At 41.9% G+C, this 26,697-nt stretch overlaps 1 protein-coding gene across 5 annotated transcripts in view; it reads right to left on the reverse strand.

Annotated features, from left to right (window-relative positions):
- FRY (FRY microtubule binding protein) overlaps nucleotides 1–26,697 on the reverse strand; it is a 438,786-nt gene that overhangs the window by 202,254 nt on the left and 209,835 nt on the right. Inside the window, exon 1 of one of the 5 annotated variants that reach the window (XM_069601590.1) lies at nucleotides 17,171–17,530. The exons of the other annotated variants lie outside the window; for them this stretch is intronic. Within the exon in view, the coding sequence (XP_069457691.1) occupies nucleotides 17,171–17,231 (61 nt within the window). The 5' untranslated portion in view covers nucleotides 17,232–17,530. Of the gene's footprint in view, nucleotides 1–17,170; nucleotides 17,531–26,697 lie in introns of those variants that run through there. 5 annotated transcript variants of the gene reach the window in all.

Genomic DNA, 26,697 nt, shown 5'->3' on the forward strand with positions numbered 1-26,697 from the left:
TCTGGAAGTTTCCAAGAGTCAATTTTCAGAAGCCCTGCTAGCTCTTGCTCCCAAACGGGTTGTCCCTCTTGAAAGAAAAAAGGCTCAGGAGTGCCCCCTCTATGCCATCCAAGGTGTGGCTTCTCCCTCTCACCATCGTTTGGTTCAAGTTGGGATGTCCCTCCTCATCCCTTCTAAAATTCACAGATTACCTGCTTGGCTGAGATTTTGAACAGAGGCCCATTATCAGAGTCGCCAGTGAGTGGCCTCCTTCAGGATGCAACAGCTGGACCACTGTTTTAATTAGTCTAAGAAAAAAATCTATTCACAAATGAAAATTTTATGCCTCTCCACTTTTGAGTGGGGCTTCCCAGGTGGCACTAATGGTAAAGAATCCTCCTGCCAATGCAGGGCACAAGAGACACAGGTTCAATCCCCGGGTTGGGAGGATCTCCTTGGAGTAGGAAATGGCAACGCACTCCAGTATGCTTGCCTAGAAAATCCCATGGACAGAAGGGCCCAGTGGGCTTTGGTTCATAGGGTCAGAAAGAGTCAGACATTACTAAAGCAACTTTAGCACGCTACTTCAGACTATCCTTAGTTCAATTCTAACACACACTAATAACAGCTCCTTCCATCTAAGTACCTATAAAATGGTCAGTTATCGATATTCAAGGAAAGAAATATGAGAGTAGGTAGGCTTAGGAGAAAGGCATTAGGAATGCTGAGGACAGGACGATGATAAAGTAAACATTCAAAAGGGAAGACTTCATAGTTTAGGGTGACTGGATACAGAGGTTAAGGAAGGGAGTAAAGAAAGAAAAGCTGATTCCAGTTTGGACACTGGTTTGGCTCTTAAGAGAATGGTGGATGTCATTGATAACAAGGGAGGGAAAAACTTCCCCATGAAACCTGAAACATGCTTCTCAACACTACAAATAAATTCAAGGCCTCTCTTAGCTTCTTTTTGTGAAAGTCGCTCAGTTGTGTCCAACTCTTTGCGACCCCATGGACTATGCAGTCCATGGAATTCTCCAGGCCAGGATACTGGAGTGGGTAGCCTTTCCCTTCTCCAGGGGATCTTCCCAACCCAGGGATCGAACCCAGGTCTCCCACATTGCAGGCGGATTCTTTAACAGCTGAGCCACAAGGGAAGCCCTATCTTCTTTTTAACTCAAGCCAAATTCAGGAAGCCAGGCAAAAACTTTACTAATTTCATGGAATTACCAACATATTTTCACGTCATGCAGATTCTGTCATCTTTTCTAATGTCTCTTCCTCTATAATTCATGTAATACCCCATACAGCTGGAGGTTCCCCTACATCTGGAAGATCTTCACATATCTCAGCCTCCATTAAACTTTAAGAATATAGCATCTCAAGTTATAAAAATAAATCTGTTTTATACGATTCCATTCCCTCTCCATTCTCACTAGGTCCATCCTAGTCTAGACCCTTGGAAACCTACAGCTAGATTATTACAGCAGCCCCACTGCAGGTTAATTTCACTCATTTCACATACCAAACCCATCTTCCTTCAGCTTAACTGTAACTCATTTTAAAAATATTTATTTATTTTTATTGGAGGATAACTGCTTTGCAATATTGTATTGGTTTCTGCCACATAGCGACATGAAGCAGCCGTAGTTATACCTAGGCCCCTCCCTCTGAACCTCCTTCCCAGCCCCCACTCCTCTAGGTTGTCACAGAGCATAGGTTCAAGCTCCCTGTGGTCACACAGCAAATTCCCACTGGCTATCTATTTTCAGCTCAGTTCAGTCGCTCAGTCGTGTCTGACTCTTTGCGACCCCTATGGTAATGTATATGTTTCCAGGCTATTCTCTCAATTTGCCTTGCCCTCTCCGTCCCCCACTGTGTCCACACATCTGTTCTGTGTCTGCATCTCCACTGCCGCCCTGCAAACAGGCTCATCAGTACCATCCTCCTAGATTCCATACATTTGCATCAATGTGTGACATTCGTTTGTCCCTTTCTGACTCACTTCACTCAACATTTTCATCGGCTCTCAATTCTCATCAGTAAGCCTCAACGGTAGGGCGTGGTTCTGGCTGTCCCAAGGCCTGGGGATGCCCCGGCTGGTCCAGGGGCACCCCATTCTCGGTTGTGCCTTCCTGCTTTCCCTCCAGCTGCTGCTTTCTGCTCTTCCCTGCTCATCTCATCCTCCTGGCCTTTCAGAACCACACCTACTTGCATCTCCATAAAACTTGTTCCACCAGGCCAGTCCTCAGTGGTGTGTATAACAAGGTTTAAACATTTAACCCTCGCTCTCTGGCCCTTGGACATTCCCACATAACTTAAGGAAGGCTCCAGAGATAGTTGACAAGTGAAAGCATTACCAGTTGGTCACATGGTTTTGCTGAGGGTTGGCTCTGTAACTGAACCATATACTCCTAACAGGGCTGTAGCCTCCCAGATCTAACAGAGTTCTTTGCACAGATAATACTTAATAAATCTCCTTAAATAACTCAAATGACACCATACTTTGTTTCTGTATGTCTTGAAGTGATTCACAAGGAGGGAACTCTATGAGATGAATCAGGGGCCAGAGTCTTTAAAGGAATAGTGTGAAGTATTTGCAATGAAGAGTCATTATTAAATGGCACTGCTAGCCGATCATTAGAAGGTGCTATTAATTCTAAAGAGCATATTCAAAGATCAAGCGATACACATGAAGGCCTGGTTATTCCTTTACTGTTACCTCCTACTCCAAGCGCAAGAACTTGGTGGAAGGAGGAGGACTCCCAGGCCCAAAGCACAGGACAAGGAATCCCCATGAGATTTTATTCTAACGCAGTGGTCCCCAAACTTTCTGGCACCAGGGTCCGGTTTGGTGGAAGACAATTTTTCCATGGACCAGGGGGTGATGGGTGGGGGTGGTTCTGGGATGATTTAAATGCATTACATTTACTGTGTACTTTGTTTCTCTTACCATTACATCAGCTCCACCTCAGATCATCAGGGATTAGGTCCCAGAGGTTGGGGACCCCTGTTTTAAAGTATCAGTGGCACTGTGCCATAGGACTGAGACTGAAATAGAAACTGAAAAACTCAAAGTGGAGGACTTTTTATTTCCTTCTGTTGTCCACAGAACTTAACCTTTTTCTAGAAGACAGCAATAATCAGCTTGATGGGATACGCAACTGCAAGACCAGATCCATCATTATAAGACTCTAGGGGCCTGAGAGTCCTGACTATAGTCAGAGGATTTTCTTAACAGTGACCTCTGGCAGTCCTCCTGCAAAGCTGCATTTTGAACCAGAAGGGCTGAAATGCAGATACCAGAATGTCTCCCAGACAACTTGTGCATTTAAAAGAACCAATTCACTGCTATCATAAAAAACAGTATCTGCCTGTCCTTCAAAGCCAGACATCCTGTGACTACAAAAGTCTGTGTACAGCCTTAGCAGGCTGGAACTATCCTAGCCCAGCAGTGCCCTGTGCCAGAACTGAAAGTGATTCAAGGAGAGGCGCCCATTGTTCTGGCCGCAAACAGATCAGTTGGGCAGACGGAGATGCAGGGAGAGGTGCTGAGGTAGGTGTTAGGTGCCCTTGATCTAGATCCACTCACACCTTTTAGTAAACCCCTCCCCTTGCATGCTCAGCCACTCAGTCGTGTCTGATTTTTTTGCAACCCCATGGACTGTAGCCAGCCAGGCTCCTCTGTAAATGGGACTCTTCAGGGAAGTGGGTTGCTGTGCCCTCCTCTAGGGGATCTTCCTGACCCAGGGATCGAACCTGCACTGCAGGCAAATTCTCCACCGCTGAGCCACCAGAAAGCCCTTTTTACTCTTCATCCCACCATAATTAACTCATAAACGATTCTAGTTTTCTGTTAAGATAATTTTCAGGGCACCTCTCAGCGACTCAGTTATTTGGTGACAGCACAGTTGAGAAGCAGAAACTACATGTTCCTGACAGTTGAAACTGAGTTACGCAGTTCATACTAAACACGAGACCAGGACCACTGGGGAAAAAATTATTGCAGCCTCCCTCAGCACTGACTTGATCTTAATCTACACATAATTAAAATCAATGGTCTAGTTTCTAAGTTCTCAATAGTCTGGAAACAGAAAAGTACAAGGGGAAGGTACAAAATCTACAGGTAGAAACACTAACAAAAAAAAAAGAAAAAGAAGGCAAAACTCTCAAAAACCATCAGAACTTAAAATGCACCTGCCTGCACATATATATGAAATCTAGAAAAATGGTACTGGTGAACCTGTGTGCAGGGCAGGAACAGAGATGCAGATGAAGAAAATGCAGACACAGAGGGGGAAGGAGAGGGCCGGTCGAACTGAGAGCGGCACTGACAAATACTCACCACCGCGTGTAAAAGAGACAGCCAGCGGCAGCCGGCCATAAGGCACACGGAGCTCCGCTCAGTGCTGTGAAGACCGAGAGGCGGGGTGGCGTGGAAGGGGGCGCAAGAGGGAGGGCAAATGTGTAGACAGATAGCTGCTTCTTGGGCTTCCCTGGCAGCTCAGCTCGTAAAGAATCTGCCTGCAATGCGGGAGACCTGGGTTCAATCCCTGGGTTGGGAAGACCCCTGGAGAAGGGAAAGGCTACCCACTCCAGCATCCTGGCCTGGAGAACTGCACGTACGTATAGTCCATGGGGGTCTCAGAGTCAGACATGACTGAGCGACTTTCACTTTCACAGCTGGTTCACGTTGTACAGCAGAAACAACCACAACATTGTAAAGCAATTATCCTCCAATTAAAGAAAAAATGCAACTGCTTGAAGCTGTTTGGTACAGGGACACAGAATACAACATTCCCATAGGCTTGGGGGCAAGGATATCGCCATCCTGCAGTCTGTCACAATTAATGTTTGTGATGATGACCCAGAGTCCCTTGGAAAGGTTAAAATAAGTTAAACTTCTAGTCCTGTATTTGAGAAGGTAGGAAAGAAGAATGATATAAATTTCCAAAAGTTTTCCATGTCAAAAGGAAAAAAAAAAAAAACTAGAAAGAGGTTTTGGTGTATTAAGGGGTAAACTCTGCTCTTGGGAATTAAATCTATTTCTTCATAGGTCTGATTTTTAAAGGATTTTTCATTGAAACATAAATCAACCACCAGTTCAGTAACAGCTACATTTGGTCCCCATCCTCCAGCTCTGTAAACTCAGGCAGTTACAGTCTGCCTCCTGGCTCCACATCTGTGAATTCCACCAACCCTGAAAGGCAAATATTAAAAAAAAAAAAAAAAGTTCCAGGAAAACTTGAATTTGCCATGGGCTGGCAACTATTTACACAGTATTTACATTGATTGCATTTACAACTACTTACATAGCATTTGCATTATATTTGGTTTTATTAGTAATTGAGAGATGGTTTCAAGTATGTGGGAGGAAATCTGTAGGTTATATGTAAATACTATGCCATTTTATATAAGGGACCTGAGAATCCATGGATTTTGGAATCTACAGGGCTCCTGGAACCAGTCCTCTGTGGGATACTGAAGGACGACCCTACGGTCTGAGTCTGTTCCTCTCCACTGCTTTCTATCCAGCCAGGTAAACAAGCCCATCCTCACTTCAGAGTCTGGTCACTACCCTCTCCTCCTCTGGCTGGGTCTGGGCTCTGCCCCACAGTCCACCCAGTTGAGGTGGGGAGCTGAGGCGGGGTTGAGAAAAAGGGCATGACTTTCAGATATTAATCAGGTCTCTAAATTATTGAATCTTTCTGAAATCTGTTTTCTTTTTATATTTTCCCATTTACATTTTAATCTCAGATTAAACACGTTCTAATTCTTCTGTCTTAAGTGGGTTTTGTGGATGGTATTTTATTATATTTATTCTAAATTCCATTTCAGTGTGGTTCTGCTGGATGGTTTCAGGAGGTGTCTCTCCCCGTTTCACTGGGTGTCTATTTCTTACACTGAGCAGGGTCCACTCCTTCCTCTGTAAAACATCTTTTAGGCCTTTGTGGTCCACTTGTTACCTCTTTATTAGATCTATATCCAGCTACAAGTGATGATCTTTTGAATGTGACTTTTTTCCTCCAATTTCATTGACTAGTACTTTAATTTTTAGTTTGACTGCTCTTAGCTGGCTAAGGTCTTCAGTACAATTTCCCTGAGTTTCCAACATTTCCAGGAATTATTAAACTGCAAATGGCAACACCCGTACAAATGCCCCCACAACTCATAGTTCAGCTACATTTTTATCATGACAGTAAAGGAAAGGAAAGGCGCTATATAATGAGTTTCCTCATGTAAATGCCCCAGAGGCTAGAAGTGGCAATCTATGCTATAGGAAAGCAACCGGTTTTCTCAGTCAGATTTTAAGAGATGTTAGGACTACTGCTCCGGAGAAGGCAATGGCAACCCACTCCAGTACTCTTGCCTGGGAAATCCCATGGACAGAGGAGCCTGGTGGGCTGCAGTCCATGAGGTCGCTAAGCGTCGGACACGACTGAGCAACTTCACTTTCACTTTTCACTTTCATGCATTGGAGAAGGAAATGGCAACCCACTCCAGTGTTCTTGCCTGGAGAATCCCAGGGACAGAGGAGCCTGGTGGGCTGCCGTCTATGGGGTCGCACAGAGTCGGACACGACTGAAGTGACTTAGCAGCAGGAGCAGCAAGACCATTGCTCATTATAGCCTACCATTCAGCCATCCATCCATCTACTCATTCACCCATTCACTTTGATCAATATTTAATGAATGAGGGCTGAGGTTTTGAGCTCTGTTCCAGGCACTGGGAAGATAGCTGTGAACAAAACAGATGGGTCCTGCCCTCATGGAGTTTACAGATTACTGAGACAGGATCACATAATCAGCAATTTCACATGCGTACTAATGCTGAAGCTCCAGTACTCTGGCCACCCAATGCAAAGAGCTGACTCATTGGAAAAGACCCTGATGCTGGGAAAGATTGAAGGCAGGACGAGAAGGGGATGACAGAAGGTGAGATGGTTGGATGGCATCACCAACTTAACAGACATGAGTTTGAACAAGCTCTGGGAGTCAGTGAAGGACAGGGAAGCCTGGTGTGCTGCAGTCCATGGGATCGTAAAGAGCTGGACATGACTGAGCGACTGAACAACAACAACAACAACAAACACAGGCACACACAATGTGTCAGACTGCAATACATTCTAAAAGAACAAAGGGAAAATTAAATTGAGTGAGGGAACAGAGGAACCATGTCTTGTCTGTCTGCCCGAAGGCACTCAGATGTTCTAGTCTGGAACTGCTGTGAAGAGATGAAAGCCCTGTGCACTCATGGGGTCCAGGGAAACCTAGAGTGCTTGGCTGTGGGGTGGCAAGGTCTGTTTTCCTGATCCATCCCTATGGCCTGCCTGTATCTCTGTCAGTTCAACTGAAAATGAGAGTTTTAACCAGCCTGTAACGGCTTGAATCAAAATGCCGATGGCACACCCTGCTTCTTTACCTCCTTCACAAGGACAGGACACACAAAGGGGCCATCTCTGCCAGCTCTCAGCAGCTCACAAAGACAGACAACAAGGAGCCAGCTTTTCAAAACAATGCTTTTTCTGATGTTTCCGTTATTGGAATCACACTCTGCACATTTGAAATAAAAAATGACTTTCTTCTTCTTTTTTTTTTTTAAAGTATCCTGAGACAGTAGGTAATAACTGTTTAAAAGAGGTACCAGTCCCAGAAAGGGAGATCCCCTTATACAACTTTACTTTCCAGAGATCTGTGTAACCTTACCTTTCAACACAGGAGTAAACTGATCAGATTTCTCTGCAGTTGGACACAAGTTATTCTTCCTGCTGATTCTCAGTGCCTTGTTCACTTTGTAGGTGTGGAGGGCAAACCTCTTTCATAAACAAGAGCTGGGTCCTTCTTTAGGGCCACACTTTCCCCCTTAATCCATCCTTTCCTGTAAGACTTATTTTGTTTACTGGGATTACAGGAACATTTCATAAAACATAACAAACCAAGGATGACGCAGCTACTGTGAGAACATGTCACACTGTGTATAGAACAATAATAAATTGTCCACTAATGGATTTATGAGGGTGCTTAAGAAATGGCATTTTAAAAGGACTGCAAATACTCAAAATGACCAGAAACCCTCAAGGTCATGGAAAGTAAATTAGGATGAAAAGGAAAAAAAAAGAAGCCCTCCAAGTATGATTGGATGAATTGTTTTCCTCTGATGAGCATTATTAGGAAGTGGAAAATGTTGGGATAAGACGAAACAATTAGCTTGAGCAACAGAAAAACATTTCTAAGGAGATGGAAGATTCCTCAATAATATTATACATTTCAAAGTAGGTCAAGAAAAGACTACTAGGCAAAAATACTCAGAAATAAATTTTGCCTTGGAAGAAAAATATATTCAATGGCATGTTAAATTCTGCTTAATCTCCATAAAGTTTTCATAATGTGCAATGCTCCTTTCGTTTTTGTTGACTACATTCCTGCCTTCTCTTACACTATTTGGCTCTTAATTCTATAGTTCTCAAATTGAGCTCCTTCAAGTTTCAATTACATAAGATAGCTCTAGGATAACTAATATCTTTAATCCTCAAAAATAATCCTAGATGGTCAAACAATCTTTTCACAGCTAGGACCGTGTATGTTGAGAGAGGTGAAGTGATTTGTCCAAAGTCACAGAGCGGTTGACTCTGGATCTGAACCCGTATCTCCTTAACAGCTTGTGAACTTCCTGGATCACCCTGTTTTTTTTTGTTGTTGTTGTTGTTGTTCTTAAAAAACAAACCAGTTGCTTGTGATGAAGAGTAAATAAAATAAGTACCTTTGCCCACAGGGTTTTTCCCCCTGGCTAGTTTGGGGACTTCAAAGGATGACAGATAAAATATAAAAGTTGTAATTTGGAGGCTTTCTATAGATTAACAGAGTTGGTTAATTTCTAGAAAGACTCATACAACCTCCAGCCATGGGTCCCCTGCCAAGCTATCTGCCTTCTTGAACTTGAATGTATCTTTTAGTCATTAGATGAGTCTGAGGCTGCTGCTGCTGCTGCTAATTCACGTCAGTTGTGTCCAACTCTGTGCGACCTCATAGACGGCAGCCCACCAGGCTCCTCTGTCCCTGGGATTCTCCAGACAAAAACACTGGAGTGGGTTGCCATTTCCTTCTCCAATGCATGAAAGTGAAAAGTGAAAGTGAAGTTGCTCAGTCATGTCCGACTCTTCGCGACCCCATGGACTGTAGCCCACCAGGCTCCTCCATCCATGGGATTTCCCAAGCAAGAGTACTGGAGTGGGGTGCCATTGCCTTCTCCCTGAGAAAGGTTAGGAGCACAAAAAATAATCAAGAATTGAGGCCCCGTCTAAATATATGAAATCTGATTAATGACACGCCTTAGAAAGGTACAGACTCTCCTTTCCTGACAACATAACCTTTAACTGGTTGTTATCCTAAGAGGAAGCAAGGGAACTTGCAGGCACAATACTCTGTATTTACTACAATCTGTGGCCTCTCAATGCAGTTTTGTCTTTAGTCTCCCAAAGACAGAATACCCTGGAGAGAGTGAAGTAGTTCGATAAAGAGAAAGCATCAAGTCACTGCTCTGCTTTCTTTCTCTCTTCCTTTGCCTTCCAGTGTTTTATCTTGGCGAAACAACAACACTTCAGTGATCTCCTTTATAAATGTCTGTCATCTGCTTAGATGCAATTACATGGACTTTCCCCCGATTTTCAAAGTCTAAGTGCTGTCATCAGAGCCTGAAGGAATGTTTGCCGAGATCTGTGAGCAAAGGAAGATGAGGTTACACTGACATTTCAAGGTCCTTTCTCACCAAAAGGAGATCGGGTAACCTGCTAGAGACAGGATAATCCTGAATTTCAACTTCCTCCTCCTCCTGAACAGAACCGACAGACTCCTCTCATTTATGGGGTGCTCGCCGGCCTGTCTCTCCATCTTCCTCCTCCTCACATCTTCTCTTCCTTTCTGTTTTCTTCCTCTTCTGGCTCATTTCATGCAGTCAAATCTCATTAATTAGAAATTTTTTAATTCAAAAGTGGTGATAAATTGGACAAGGCCTTACGCTGTTATATGTGAGCTCTGGAAAAGATCTACTGACTTTTGCCGGGATGCAGCGGTTCTCAGACACTCTGCACACAGATTCACCTGGGAGGGTTGGCCCCTCCTGATTCAGGGGCTCTGGGATAAGGCTGGATAATCTGCGTTTCTAACCAGCTTCCAGGTTATGCTGCTGGCCCGGGGACCACACTCAGATCTCCGAGGAAAGTAAAGAGGACCAGTGAATCCAGTTGACAGAAGTGTTCTTCATTCCTTTAGTCTGCAGCGAAACTGATATGCTTTATGAACTCCAACTAACTTAATGCTTTGTAAGCCAAAGAGAAAAAGAGCACTGCATGGAGACTCCGAGGTCTGAGTCCCGACATGGCTCTGTGTGACTCAGGGGGAGACCCTGAACCACCTCGGCTTCCCTTTCCTTACCTGTCCTCCTAAAGAGGCCCAGCCTCATTGTTGTTTCTAGCTCCAGTATTCTGTGATGGTGTAAAAATATGCACTGACAACGTATAAGTGAAAGGCAAAGTGGGGTCAGCTCTTTGTGACCCCCTGGACTAAACAGTCCATGGAATTCTCCAGGTCAGAATACTGGAGTGGGTAGCCTTTCCCTTCTCCAAAAGGTCTTCCCAACCCAGGGATCGAACCCAGGTCTCCCACATTGCAGGCAGATTCTTTACCAGCTGAGCTGTCAGGGAAGGCTGACAACGCATAAAACATCACTTACTCAAAACTTTCACAATTCAGCAACTTAATAATTAATACTTGCCTTTCCTTGACTTAATACAAATTAGTGAGATTCCACGGTCTGTCCTTCCTCTAGAAGAAAGTTTGACAAACAATCCTGACCCTTCTAGTGCTACTTCCACTGCTCCTCTGCTCCTAACCACCCTTCTGAGACTGGCAACTCCCTCTGCTACAGGTGGACACGTGAGGAAACCTGACTATGCTTCGCTATAAACTCAGGACTTAGGTCAACATTAAAAAATAAATTTTTATTTATTTTAGGCCAAGCCGCATAGCACACGGGATTAGTTCCCCAAGCAGGGATCAAAATCGTGCCTCGTGCATTGGGAGCAAGGGGTCTTAACCACCAGGGAAGTCCTTCATGTCAACATTTAAAAAAAAAAAAACAAACATGTCCCGAGACTGCGCCTTTCACAAAACTCTGGGCTAGACCTAGGAAGATAGAAGCATCAACTGTTTCCAGCCACTGATTCGCCGGACTTGGAGGAACAGACGGCACCTGACCCAAGGCTGAAAGGACAGGTAGGACTCTGATGAGCGGAGATGAGAAAGGTGCAACTGAGGCAAGGGCACAGCGTGGCAGACGCCTAGAGACATCAGCCGAGGGTCTCTCTTTGTCCCCCTACCCCTTGTCCTCCTACCATGCACCCCCATCACAGCAGACATGTGCAGGCTATTTTCACCAAGGCACTGAGAAGTCCTCAAGAACTGGACCATAAAGATGCCAAGCCCTTAGCACAAGGCCTGGTAGAATTAAACAACTGAACTGAACCCATCTGCTTCCACGGTAGTCTCAGTGTGAACAACATAATTGAACAAGTACATATATATGAAAACTTAAAACTCGTAAGTCCTATAAAAAAGTAGGTCTTTAGTTCTTATTATCAGAATTAAGTGCTTGATGACAAGTCAGTGAGTCTGGATCTTACTTGAAGCTAGCAGGTTTCTGGGAGAAAAGTTGGATTGATATTGTTGTATAGGATGGGCTACAAAGGGGCTGTTTGAGGGACAAATTATAGACCACTGTACTCACCCTGAGAAAAAATAATGAAGGTGGGAAGCTGGATGAGACCCATCAGAACAGGAAGGAAGATCCTGTACATTTTATAGAGATGACCTGAAATCCTGTAACATCGCAACTTCCAAATAAGGAAATCATGCAAGAGATGTTTCCTGGTGAGATGTTATCATGATTAAGGTGTTTAAGATACTTCTTTAGAATACTGACACTAGCAGCTTTCTCAAAATTCCCTCCCTGTGGTAGGATATTGGTCAGAGTTCTTGACCCCAAACACTGAAAACAGTCAGCTATGTATTCCTGAGAATGTCAGAGGGCTTCCGAGTCTTCTAGTGCAAGAACAGAAATGACCTTGGCAGTGGGGCCAAGAGGGGGGAATATTTCTCACCCTATGTCCAAGTGCATCCAGTTTTCAAAAACACTAGAACTAACAACCATTTATAAGAAATAATGGAGATATAGAAGCAAGTTAAATGTCACCCTAGGAAGCAAAGGAAATAATCCAGAATTAGGTCCATTGTATAAGAAGAGTGCATTAATTTCTACAAGTCAATGAAAGACAAAAATAGGCAGAATGGGGGCCTTCCCTGATGGTCCAGTGGTTAAGATTCCACGCTCCCAAAGCAGGGGTCCGGGTTAGATCCCTGGTCAGGGAACTAGATCTCGCATGCCCCAACTAAGACCTGGCCCAGCCAAATACACAGGCACATACAAACATAAGTGAGCAGGGTGATTAAAGGAGACTCAGGAGACAGAACCGCCAAAAACGCAGGTCTTCTGCACGATTCGAGCAAACCAACTGTTAGAAGTCATTTTTTCAAAATGTCAAAGCATATTGAATACGAAGTTGAATTTGGATACTAGGTAACAAAGAATCATGGTTAACTTTGTTAGGGAAGGTAGTAGCATTGTGGGTAGGTAAGAAAATATCTATATTTTCTAGACTGTATACTGATTATATGGAGTTCAATGAAATGATGTCCATAACTGACTCAAAATATTTAAGAGAAAAGATCTCTTAAATGTATGTATGAAGTAAACACGACCATTAGCTTGCCAGCTGCTCAAACTGAGTGATGGTGATGTGTTGCCTGCTGCATTTATGTGTGTATATTGTATATTCTTTCTGCTTGTATATGTATTTAAGAATTTTTCATAATACAACACTCTGTAAAAAAAAAATAAGGCTCATTTGTTCAGTTTCCGTTACTGCCTTGTAGTGGCAATAATGAAGGAATGCTATAATGATATAAAAATAAATTATATAAAGAACTGAATACCATCTATAATGTAGGCTTGATCACATAAGTTAGAATATTCACTAAGACTTTTTAAGTCCAGCCACAGCCTTTCACATTAATTAAATGTGTTGGACTGAATAGTGTGTATCTTGGAGCATTTACACTTAGAACACACAGCAAAGGTGAATATAAGTGGGATGTCATTTACACAGGCATCCGTGATCATACCTATGTTACAATATAGTTTGAGTCTTTTCAGAAATATTGTTGTCTGAAAATACTATGAGTGAGATCAGTTAACCAATTTGCTACATAACAAATGTTCACTAATAAATGAATCCTTAATATGTTGAAAAAAAAGTGTTAGTCACTCAATCATGTCCAATTCTCTACAACCCCATGGACTATAACCTGCCAGGCTCCTCTGTCCACGGAACTCTCTAGGCAAGAATACACAGTGAGTAGCCATTCCCTTCTCCAGGGAATCTTCCCAACCCAGGGATTGAACCCTGGTCTCCTGCATTGCAGGCAGATTTTTTTTTTTTTCTTTTAACCATCTGAGCCATCAGAAAAGCCCAATATGTATAACGTGCTCTTCAAAATTCAATAAAGAAGACAAAGTTTAAAATTTAGTACACTCAGTCACAAGATACCACAAGCAGCATGTCTGCAATGAAACAGAATAGAAAACCACGGAAGAGAAAAACAGCAGAGTGATGGCACCTTGTTTCACGACGCTTCTGTTTCCCAAACCTGTCTGGGTTCACAGATAGGTCCCTGTGTGTGCTCCGGGCCTAACACAAAATGTGTTTCTTGCTGTGTCACGGTCAAGAAGGCTCTGGAGGGTGTTTCTTGCTGTGTCACGGTCAAGAAGGCTCTGGAGGCTGTAGGAGCAGCAGTGGTATGGAAGCTGCTGTGTGGGTGAGAGACTCAGGCCCACCAGGAAGGACAAACCCAGCTTCTTGGGCTATGTTATCAGAACCAAACTGAAGCCAGAATCAAAGGTAAGAGAAATGTTCGCAGCTGCATTAGTGGGCGCATGACACAGGGACCCAATCTGGAGGGACAATGAAGTCAAGGCAGGCTGGCTAGGCAGAGATGCCACCATAAAGCAGAGGCAGAAGCTACCCTCTCCTGACATCAAATGTCACAAACCAAGGTTCTAGCTGTTCCCTGCTAGGATCCCCTTGGAGACAACATGATGCGGGACAGAGGGTGAGGGGACTTGAAAAGGAAACCTATCCTCTGTATGTCTTTGCTAATATAATCTCTATCATAATGTAATATATATACACACCAGTACAATACACATTACAATATGCATTCTGCTACCAATACATTCACATACGTCTGTTTACAGTACTGTACCTGCATGTACCTATGATATAGATGCTCTGCATATGCATTATGCTCTACTGACTGTGTGGATCTCAACAAACTGGAAAATTCTTAAAGAGATGGGATACCAGACCACCTTTCCTGCCTCCTGTGAAACCTGTATGCAGGTCAAGAAGCAACAGTTAGAACTGGATATGGAACAAGGGACTGGTTCCAAGTTAGGAAAGGAGTACAACAAGGTTGTCTATTGGCACCCTGCTTATTTAACTTCTATGCAGAGTACATCATGCGAAACACCCAGCTGGATGAAGCACAAGCTGGAATCAAGACTGCCAGGAGAAATATCAATAACCTCAGACATGCAGAAGACATCACCCTTATGGCAGAAAGCAAAGAGAAACTAAGAGCCTCTTGATGAAAGTGCAAGAGGAGAGTGAAAAAGTTGGCTTAAAACTCAACAATCAGAAAACTAAGATCATGGCATCCGGTCCCCTCACTTCACGGCAAACAGATGGGTAAACAATGGAGTCAATGACAGAGTTTATTTTCTTGGGTTCTAAAATCACTGCAGATGGTGACTGCAGCCATGAAATTAAAAGACGCTTGCTCCTTGGAAGGAAAGCTACGATCAACCTAGAGAGCATATTAAAAAGCAGACATTACTTAGCTGACAAAGGTCCATCTAGTCAAAGCTATGGTTTTTCCAGTAATCAGGTATGGATGTGAGAGTTGGACCATAAAGAAAGCTGAGCATTGAAGAACTGATGCTTTTGAACTGCGGTATTGGAGAAGGCTCTTGAGAGTCCCTTGGCCTGCAAGGAGATCAAACCAGTCAATCTTAAAGGAAATCAGTCCTGAATATTCACTGGAAGAACTGATGCTGAAGCTGAAGCTCCAATATTTTGGTCACCTGATGAGAAGAACTGATTCATTGGAAAAGACCCTGATGCTGGGAAAGATTGAAGGCGGGAGGAGAAGGGGACAACAGAGGATGAGATGGTTGGATGGTATCACCAACTCGATGGACATGAGTTTGAGCAAGCTCCGGGAGCTAGTGATGGATAGGGAGGCCTGGAGTGCTGCAGTCCATGAGATTGCAAAGACTCGGACATGACTGAGCAAATGAACTGAAGTGAATACAAATGATAACTCAAGATATATTTGCAACATCTATAGCAAGATAAATAAGGACTTCTAATGCAGGGCATATAATAGAAATTACACAAATATTTACATCATTGACACTGAGTTAACATTAAGTGACAATGAACTCATCAACATTACACTGAATAAGTGAAATCCTTGATAGTCTGGTAAGTCCTTCATTTTGTCAAGATCAAAGTATTTATTAAATTTCTCATTCATATGTGCTTACTTGGATGCCAGATCATTTAATAAAAAATATTATAGGTCTTATTAAATTTTTAAATAGTTATGGAACTGTACAATGACTGTAAAATTCACTTAATAGACACTTGCCTACCCCAAGTTTATCATTTCAGGTGATCATAAATCTTTCACTTCATAGAACCATATTAGTTGTTACTGATCTCTTAGAAAAGTTAAGTTTATAGATTGTGAGCAAGAGAGACACTGAGTTTAAAAAGAAGTTGAGCTGGCTACCAGAGCACACAAGTGGTCTGTCCAGCAGTAACATAGCAAGGGTCAGTAACATTTCCAAGAGATATCAAACAAAAATATGAATCATTTCATTAAGTCCTATTATGGTGGAGCATTTTTCCAAAGGCATAAAACTGTAAGTTTTGCCTTTTAACTTGCATGCTTGTTATACATTAAAAAATATCTCCTGAGAGGAAAAAAACAGTTTCCTAATATACTCCACTTTATAAACCATAAAGGAGTAAATTAATGACTAATAGAGATTATATCCTAGAAATAGAGTGGTATTATATGCAAATATCTAGTAGTCTTATTAGAGATAGTACAGTAGAATAATTAACAAGTAATTAAATCTCCTGAATCATTAATAAAGAAAATGCTTCTCCTCTACTAGAACAGTATGTATGACTTTACCATTTACAAATTAACTTTTTCCTCTACTTTCATTAAATAGAAAGTTAAGTGGTCGATATCCAAGTTGCACGTAATTAACTCTGTGTCATGGAAGTTTCCTCTCATTAATTTTTTGGAACTCCTGCACAATACTGCTCACAAGGTTATGATAGAGCTAATGTAACCAGGCTACTTTATTTGGATAAAGAAAAAGCAGCCACATGCAATTTGGATCCAGTTAATGTTGGTTAACATATGGCATCCTGTTTTTTAGTTCCTACACAAAAAAAGAAAAACAGTTTTTAAATGTTGGAAAAGGCTAGGCCCAAAGCAAAGGAAAGACTGCTTTAGGCCCATTTCAAGGTTTAAAACAAAACAAATAAGGATGTTTACATCAACATTTAGAAGAAATCATGCATAAACCCTACCTCTGCTGTAATATTTAATGGGATGTTAACTATCTTCCAAATGCATACTAGCAATTTTTTTTAACGGATTAGCAATTTTATAGAACAGAGAGTCAGACTAAATCTTTTAGTAGAATTTCAGTGCACAGAAAAATTCCATGACATCACAGCTTTGTTGTCTACAGACTCATATACAAAATTAACCAAATCTTAACCTCAGAAACAATCCCAACAATTGCAATCCCAATCAGAAATTCTAAAGGGTATTATTCCCATCTCTAAACAAGTGACATTAGGAGTAATCCCTGCATAGAGATGCAGGTGTCCCTACCACCCCCATCCATGGAAACCTTTAAGAGAACCCTCTCTCCACCCAGAGTCTGATAACCAATGACCCACTCCACACAATTATCAGCCTTTCATACCTACCAAGCCCTTTTATGAAGCTGATCACAGAGGATCGTCTCCAACAAGCTGTTGTAATCTCCATGAGCCTGAAAAGGAACCCAAACTCACAGTCGGGAACCGTTTGCACAGACTATGTTCCAAAACAGAAAAAGAGAGTGACCGAGTCCATGTTCCCGCTGCTCTCTGCCACCATAAGTGTCTCGGCCACCAGGTGGGTCTCCTTTATTTCTGGCCCAAGGTGTATTTTTAGTCAGGTGCTAAAACCTACAGTAGAAGGCAAACTAAAACAGGCCTTCCGTCCAGGGCAGACTGTTCATACCAATGGGACAATTTTTAGCTGCTCGGTAAGACAGTGACCTACAACTTGCAGAGTGCCTGTATGTCTATATTTAACCACAAGAACATACTATGCTGCCAGATTAGCCAAGCTGCTCAGAGCACTCCAGGAACATGAGCCTGACCCCCAGGGCTCGCCACAAACAGTCCACGCATTCCGAGTCCACGCACGCCCCCAGGGGACAGCCCACCATGCTGCACTCGTGTTCCTGTGACCGGAGAAATACAAGAGCAAAGATAACACGGGGTGGGTGATAAACCGTTGCTTTGGGAACCAGGACTCTTGGCCACAAGTGCAAACAGCTTTAAACAGCTTAAGTTCTTACAGACAAAACGCAATAGCAGAGAATCCCTATCTGAAGCCAAGTCAGTGAGAAACTACACTCTTAAAGAAGACGAAACACTGAACATCTGCTAACACAACCAGTAAAGAAAAGTGATCAGGGTGGAAATCTACAGTTCTATTATTTTAAAATGCACAGCCTAACTCGACTTGTGAACAACTTAATTGATGAAGGAACCAATACTGGTGAGGACGGCTAAGTGTTTCACCTTCCAAGAAAAAACAAGATTAGGCCAGTGAGGAGACTGGGAAGGAAAACGCAAAGTTACTTAGAAACAAAACAGAACTGTATTGTTCTGAGCTTTCAATGGGCACTATTTCTGACAGAAGAATTGTATGAGGGTCAGTGAAAATGTATTTTCTTCACTAACACAGCTGTGAAAAGCAAGAAACCCAAGTCGTTTTCTATTCTTGATTTACTTGGGGTAATTGAAGGTTTGCTAGAGCAACATAGGTTGAAATTACAAAACAGCATGGTATGGTGAATTGACTGATGAACGGAAACATTTCACAGGAAGGAGGAAAATGTCCAAATTCCCAGAATGAACACTCTAAGTGTCTCAGGCAAGCTCAAGGCCAGCAAAGGTGCCACTGTGGTTCCACAGTATCTTACACATCCAGGGTTTACAATGCCTTTATTAATATTGGCTTCCCCGCTGGCTCAGATGGTAAAGCGTCTGCCTGCAATGCGGGAGACCCAGGCTCGATCCCTGGGTTGGGAAGATCCCCGGGAGAAGGAAATGGCAACCCACTCCAGTACTCTTGCCTGGAAAATCCCATGGATGGAGGAGCCTGGTAGGCTACAGTCCATTTGGTCACAAAGAGTCAAACACGACTAAGCGACTTCACTTTCACTTTATTATTATTATTTTAGAGTCGACTGTGGTGCCTATGTAGCATCTGATTTGTTTTAATGAAAGGGGTCAAAACAATTACAATACAATAGTGTGTGGAGGGAGGTATCTGAGTCTTGAGTATTGAATTCTTCAGTTCTCCTTTTTCAGGATCTACATTGGAGTCAAGACTCAACTGAAAATCTGTACTTTTTCAGCTTCAAATCTCTCAGGCTATTATTAGGCCAACCTTTCAAATGATGTGACTGTCATTCAATGACAAAAAACATTACTTAAAAGAGCCTCAGCAAAATAAGAAAAAAATTTTCGTTTTGTCTTTTCACTCTATTACAGATATTAATTATCAAACAGCATTTAAGGGAAGTACAAGGGAGAAAGAGGTAGAAAAAAGAAACAATATTAGTGAGACATGGAACTGGAGTCAGGTACTCTGCCAGCATTTCACGTGTATTATTAAGTCCTCACAGCAACCTTATAAGACAGGCATTACAATTCCATTCTGGAGTCAACAAAAGGAGTTAAAGATAAGATTTCTCAAAGTCATTAAAATATAGGGCTGTCAGACTCCAGAGTCACTAAATTTATTAATTTTTATTCTAGTACTTTCCTTACTATGAATTAGAACTTCTAAACAATGGCAAATGTATTTATTTTTGTAAACATTTTGAAAGCGCCTCCAAATGATCTACCTTTTTAATCCAGAAACTTCACATATCCCAAACCCCAGCATTCATGAATCCCAGAGTGGAGTCTCCATGACACCCTCCATGGTCTATCCATGCCCTCCATCCCTCTGCAGGAGCCTGGCCCGTATCAACTGGGAAGCATCCTGAGGGCATGAGTCACGTTGTTCTCATCTTTGGGTCCCTAGAATTAATGAATAATGCAAGGTGTCTTCTAGAGTCAAAAACAGATGGCACAGAGTCTGTCCATCTTTGTTACTAAGAATTCCTACCTCACCTCACCCATCTCCTCTGTGGCTGCTGCTGCTGCTGCTAAGTCGCTTCAGTTGTGTCTGACTCTGTTCTCCCATGGGATATACCATTCCAGCAATTCTGATCTTGCCTCAGTTTATGTTAGACTGAAAGCATCAAATCGTGGATAGGTGAAGGCTCCTATGGGCAGGCACACTGACAGCTGAGTAAGTGAAATATGTCAGCTGATGGCTCATATTGATAGAAAAACCAGAAGACAACAAAAAGCAGACATTAAACTTCTGAAGGACAGCAGCCTTAGGATATTTTAGTATAAAAAGAGACCATCCTGAACTTCCCTGGTGATCCAGTGGTTAGGAAACTTGCCTGCCAATGCAGGGGACACAGTTTCGATCCCTAGCCCAGGAAGATGCCACAGGCCCCAGGGCAACTATGCCCGTGTGAACTACTGAGCCCATGCACTGCAGCTACTGAAGCCCATGGGCCTAGAACCCATACTCTCTGCAGCAAGAGAAGCCACCGTAATCAGAGGCCTGTACACCACAGCTGGAAAACAGCCCCCTCTCACCGTAACTACGCAGAAGGCAATGCACTCCACTCCAGTACTCTTGCCTGGAAACTCCCATGGACGGAGGAGCCTGGTAGGCTGCAGTCCATGGGGTCGCTAAGCGATGGACACGACTGATCGACTTCACTTTCACGCATTGGAGAAGGAAATGGCAGCCCACTCCAGTGTTCTTGCCTGGAGAATCCCAGGGGCAGCAGAGCCTGGTGGGCTGCCGTCTATGGGGTCGCAGAGTCGGACACGACTGAAGCGACTTAGCAGCTGCAGCAGCACCATAACTAGAGAAAAACTGAGTGCAGCCACGAAGACCCAGTGTAGCCAAAAATAAGTAAAATAAGGTAGCCACATATAATGAATCTTTAATAATTAATACATTTGCTGATGATCTGAATTCATTTAGACATGGTTGAATCATGACAGCTTCTGACAGCACAGATACAATACAGAGAATAGTACAGTACACTTTGGAAAGAATTCTATTCAGTATTACTAAACTGAAATGTTTTGACACATCAAGGGTTAAACTTCATGACCTGAAAAAATTTACTCAGAGATCATTTGTTCCCTGATGATGCGAAATAAATGTCATGCATTTTAAACTATATTAATATAATCTAAATTTAATAAATAACATAAAATGGACTGATGGCATGCTTAATTGATAGTTCCATAATAATCCTCAAATATTAATTGAATGATGACTTTAAAGTTGGTGCTTTTTATTACTTTAACAGTTAATCTAATATTCATAAAAACTTCCTTTCTGTATCTGTGTGGCCTGGTGGCCTGACTGCAAATATTTTTAAGTGCAAATGAAAGCCCAAACTGGCTGTTTCTATTTTCACAAGCTTAGAAGTTGCAAGGACATTCCTGAGTGTATCTGGTTAACCTCATTGCTTTGGGAAAGACTGTTTCTAGGCTACTGACAGACTGATACTATTTCATGCTACTTGATTAACATGAAGGTTAGATTATATAACCACTTCCACCAAATGGGACCTACAGGACTGCATGAACCTTCCTTAATGTATATTATAATCTACCTTATTATATTATGGGAAGCAAGAAATAGCCTTTAGACACCCACTCAAATTTTTCTAGCACGGAGAACAAGTCAGCATGTAAAATTATGATACTGAATATTAACTATATCAAAACCCTGAAGTGATAAGAAACTCAAGCTGATAATGATTCTTTCTCTTTTTTCCATCATTGGTCTTAAAAACCCAACATTTCTCACTGAATCTTTAGAACCAGTGTGTGATATATTCAATGAAATATTTCAGTAATATGATGTTACATTTTATTTGCATAATCACATGCTCACTAGCCTTTCTAGAAATTCAGTAAATACAAGGGGCCTCCCCGGTGGCTCAGCGGTAAAGAGTCTGCCTGTGATGCCAGGAGATGCAGGTTCGATCCCTGGGTCAGAAAGATCCCCTGGAGGAGGGTATGGCAACCCACTCCAGTATTCTTGCCTGGAAATCCCCATGGACAGAGGAGTCTGGCAGGCTGCAGTCCATGGGGGTCACAAAGAATTGGACATGACTGGGCAACTAAATAACAACAGTAAATACGAGTGCTAAAACAGTATCAGAGAAACACGGCAGTTAACGGTAAGATGCCAGCGCCAAAAGGATTATGTATATCTTTTCACTATTTTTCTATGACATAACATAGTACAGAATGTAATCATTTACTTGGATTAACAAATCTTTCAGAGACAAAGAAACTCTGAGGCTGTCTTAGAATAGAAACCAAATTAAGTACAACATAAGCAAACATCCCATGCAGCCTCACCCCTTCCCTGTGGAAACCATAGTAAGGGCCAAGAACCTATCAAAGACAGTGTGTCATTCACTATGCTTGGAGGCAATGGCTATCATACTGGCTTCTAGTTGTAGGTGGCAACTGCCAAGCAGGTCATTACCTATAGAGAGATGCAACAAACAAATGCAATCCGAAAACATTTACCAGGAAGGCCTCTAGGAAAATACTGGTTTGTTCTGGTGCAGGGCACTCCTGGAAGCCAGGCACTGTTCAAGCAGTGTTCTACCAACAGGTGTGCAATACTTATGACATACAGATTGTCTGAACCTACACAGAGCCTCTCTTTAAACCTCCACGTGTCACCCATTCTCTTGTAAATTACCAGGTGCACTTAGGCCCCACCTTGGAGAGGAAAATCAGAAGGGGTTCTGTGCTAATGAGAAATGAAAGAACTTACTTGTGTTAGACATACTCTAAGTGCTTCTTCTCCAAAAACTTTTTTCTGAAGATGAATCAGCTTAGAAAAACACTCTCCAGTTCCACAGCAGAAAGTGCAATGCCTAATCGGATCTCTCCCTCACCTATAGTCTTTTAATTATGTTATATTGGAGGAACACTGTATTGATCCTATTTCTTGAGTTTAATGCATTTATTCTGGGAGGAAGAGGGCTGACAAAGGACTCTTTACAGCTCTTTTTATAGAGCTTGGGAGCTCCATAAAAAGCACAAATTCCACAACAAATTTCACCAATTTCTGGTGAAATTGGTAGAAAGCTGTGATCTATCTTTTTTAAAGGCTCCACAAGTAATTCAGATGTACAGTCAGGTTTGGAAGCTACTGGTGGCCTCTGGGAATATTTAATTTAAAAAAAATGATAATTTAGTGTGCTGTAAAACTGTCTCCCCAGACAGGGGAATGGGAGGGTTTAAAACAGTTACCATCTTGAACAGAGCTAATAACCTCATCCTTACAACTCAACATAATAAAGAACCAGAAAGTAACCTCCCCCCAAACTTGGGGCTCATTTATGTTGTCCTTAATGTATTTTTCATCTCGAGACAGCCTCATAGTTTCTTTGCCAAAATAGATGTCACAAAACTCAAGTACTCTACACAGTCTATTCAAGCTCTCACTGCAAGTCTAACTTTTATTTGCATACAACTCAGGCAGGTTTATTTGTTCAGTTTTTAAACCCTCAGTGAATTGGATGCAGAGAAGGCAAGATGTAACAAACGATCACTTCACAGATGCAAAAATTCTAAAATGCACTCACACAATTAATGATTATCTGCCTTTAGAGTTAAGCCTCCTGGAAACAACAGTCCATAAGGACATTTCTGACAAGTGGCCCAGAACAAAAAAGAGGGGATCTTCAAGATGTATTGCATTAGGGACTTTTCTGGTGGTCCAGTGTTAAGACTCCACGTTTCCACTGCAGAGGATGAGCGCATAATCCCTGGTTGGGGAACTAAGATTTTTCAAGCCATGCAGCATGGCCAAAAAAAAAAAAAAAAAAGAAAAGATGTATTGCATCAATAGTGGAGGGTGAAAACTCAAAGGATTTTCATATTTTTACCCAGAACATCTAAATACTTAATACAATGAACTTGATAATGGGAGTTCAGAGAGGTACAGTTAAAACGAGAGAAAACAACTGCTGCATCTGAAAAGCATCATTTAAACCAATATTTCCAACTCGAAGTTTTGACTGGTCCTGAAAACATTAACCTTCTTGATCAAGTATGCAAATGCTGGTGAAATAGCTAAACGCCAGGAGCTTAAGGAATGAGCTCTATCCCTTCCTTTTGACTATTCTTATATTAAGAAAGCATACAGAAAACAACAGTATCTGAAAACCAGTTACACTGAACATTAAAGAACCATTCAGCTAAGTGTCCCATATCCATTTCCACCCAACACTTACGAATCATCTGTACTGGTTTTATGTAGGAGCAAAAAAGAGGCATTCCCAAAAGAGAACTTTATACTTTAGAAATGAACATACTAAAGGCACCACTATGTGGGGGATTAAAATGGTTGTTTTTCTATCAGGTTAAATTTTGCCTTTACAGGCCAACGAAGAAGCAGGAAGAAGGGACTTTGTCACATAGCTTTTTACTACTAAGGAGGCCTCTATTCCCAAGACTTTTCATCTCCACAACCTTGCTCTGCCCAAGGATCCTTTGAGACAACTCAGACTACAGCATGGTTTCTATATTCTACTTTGGATCTGGAATTGATGATATGTTTGAGAATCAAAAAATATGGTCTAAGAAAGGGTCCTCCTTCAGGTAAGATCTTAAGTGTCCAAACCAGGCAAAATAAGGACTCCATGGCAGCCAGGACCCATAAGTCCAGGTTTAAGAGGTACTTGCCCCACCACTAGCCATGGGACCTTGGGCAAGTCAAGCAGTTTGAAATCCAGACTTTTTACTCAAAAGATAATGGATTCAGACACTTGCTATGAAAAAATAGTCATGCTCCTGCAGCATTTTAAAAGCAACTAAACATTACTTTGGCTAACCTAGAGAGCTGCATTCAAAGAAGATGTCATCAATCTGGCAGGCAGAACAAGCTGAGTGTCAGACGTCACCACTAAGCATAATCAGTATAAGGCAACTCCCAAGATGAAATCCAGGTTTAGAATATCTTTATTTTTTTATTACGAAATGATTCTGCTGCCTAAAAGTCTGGGGACCTACTAAAAAACAATTCAAGAAAATTTTAGCTGTGCTATTCAATACCAGCCACATAAAACTATGAAGCGCTTGAAATGTGGTTAGTGCAACTGAGTTACTGCATTTTCATTTTAATCAATTTAAATCAAAATTGAAAACTTGATACTTGATTCAGTTATAGGAAAAAATTTAGGTACATCTATAATAATTTACATATGTATAACTAGTTTTTTAAACTGTAAATTTTATGATATCTAAATAGAGATCCAGGATTTTTGGCCAATTTGGTATTCAAATTTAGATGCATTGGTGGTTTGAGATGAATCAACAATGAATTTTGGAGAATTATTCCCTCTAAAAAGAATATGAAATATTTCATTAATAATGTTTATGGTGACGGAGAAACAGACACAGAGAACAGACCTGTGGGCACAGGGGGAGGGGAGAAGCGAGAAGGAGAGATGTATGGAGAGAGTAACATGGAAATTTATAATACCATATGTAAAATAGATAGCCAATGGGGATTTGCTGTGTGACTCAGGGAATGCAAACAGGGGCTCTGTGACAGGCTGAGGGGTGGGATGGGGAGGGAGATGGGAGGAAGGATCTGGAGGGAAGGGACATGGGTGTACCTATGGCTGATTCTTGTTGATGTATGATAGAAAACCACAAAATTCTATAAAGCAATTATCTTCCAATTAAAAAATTTAAAAAAAGTTTATGCTGATTACATGTCAAAATAATATTTTATATATACTGGACTAGGTAAAATACTAAAAGAAATTTCAGATGTTTTTAAGCTTTATTTAATGTGACTACTAGAAAGCTTAAAACTGCAAAAAAGTCGTGCATTATATTTCTATTGTATATGCTGTCCTCCAGACCAATTACTGCTTTATAAAACTTAGACATATGGGAAACCATTTTTGTGAATAAACATGAAAAGCCATTCAGAAAAGCCACCGTATTGCATAACTATGAATCAGCAAACACCTGTAGCCATAAATATTCATAAATAAGCAATAAAATATTGATGTATTGATTCAATATGCGAATATCTATTAATCACTCCCAAAACTATCAGGCTGGGAACTTGGTTTTAGGGGGACTCCATTTCAAGACTGAGGAGTTAGCTGTATGCCTGCTTGAAGCTGAAAAAGTTAAAGTAACTTGTCCAAATCGCACACCTAAGGGCCTCCAAGACAGTTCTGACTCAGAAGCGTGTACTCTTCCTGCTATACCAGACTGCTTAGAAACTGAGATGCAAAAACACCGTAAAAGAGATCTCAGATATTAAATGCTTCCACATGGCACCCAAATCCACATAAAACCAAAAACATAAAACTGACTAGGAAACAGATTTTTAAACGTCTTAATACTCCCTTAGCCCTGTCTAACTATATCCCACACGTTACAGCTGAGTACACACGGATTTGGGAGAACCACTGTATTACCATCAGCATTCTTACTAAAAATCGTGGATTCCCACTTTGCCTGCCTCTTGAGGGTCACTTCTTTGCAATTCAGGGCAATCCAAAGCACCTACTGCAGTGCTCTGCACACAGTGGGTTCTCAGTGTGTATCTGTTTGTTTACAGCTTTAATTTGGAAGCCACAGGACCGAGGGAGGAAAAGCTGGTAAAACGGTCTGACAAAACGTGAATTCCTCACATAGAGACCACAGTCTTGATTCATACTGTTCTCACAGCAGGATCATTTCATCGGCTTATCCCCACCTGAAACCTCAGAGTCCTTGGAGCGCTAGGGAACATGGGCTCCTATTCAAGCAGAAAGCTCAACTGGCAACTGTGTGTCTGGAGCTTTGGTGGGCTTCCATTTCATTCCAGGAGGTAGGTCTTGAATTCCCTTCAGCTGCTCTGGCCAGCCACCCTACCACTCCCTTCCTCTGCTTCTTCACTCCAGCCACACACTTTTTGCTTGACATGCCTTTTCCTCCCAATCCTGCCAACACATCTTCTCTTTCAAAGACCTTTTATAAATCCAACTGGTACCACAAAACCTCCCTTAACCAAATGAAAGGGCAACGGTTCTTTTCCTCACCCAATT

Source organism: Ovis canadensis, chromosome 10 (genome assembly GCF_042477335.2).
Source record: "Ovis canadensis isolate MfBH-ARS-UI-01 breed Bighorn chromosome 10, ARS-UI_OviCan_v2, whole genome shotgun sequence".
Lineage (NCBI taxonomy): Eukaryota > Metazoa > Chordata > Mammalia > Artiodactyla > Bovidae > Ovis > Ovis canadensis.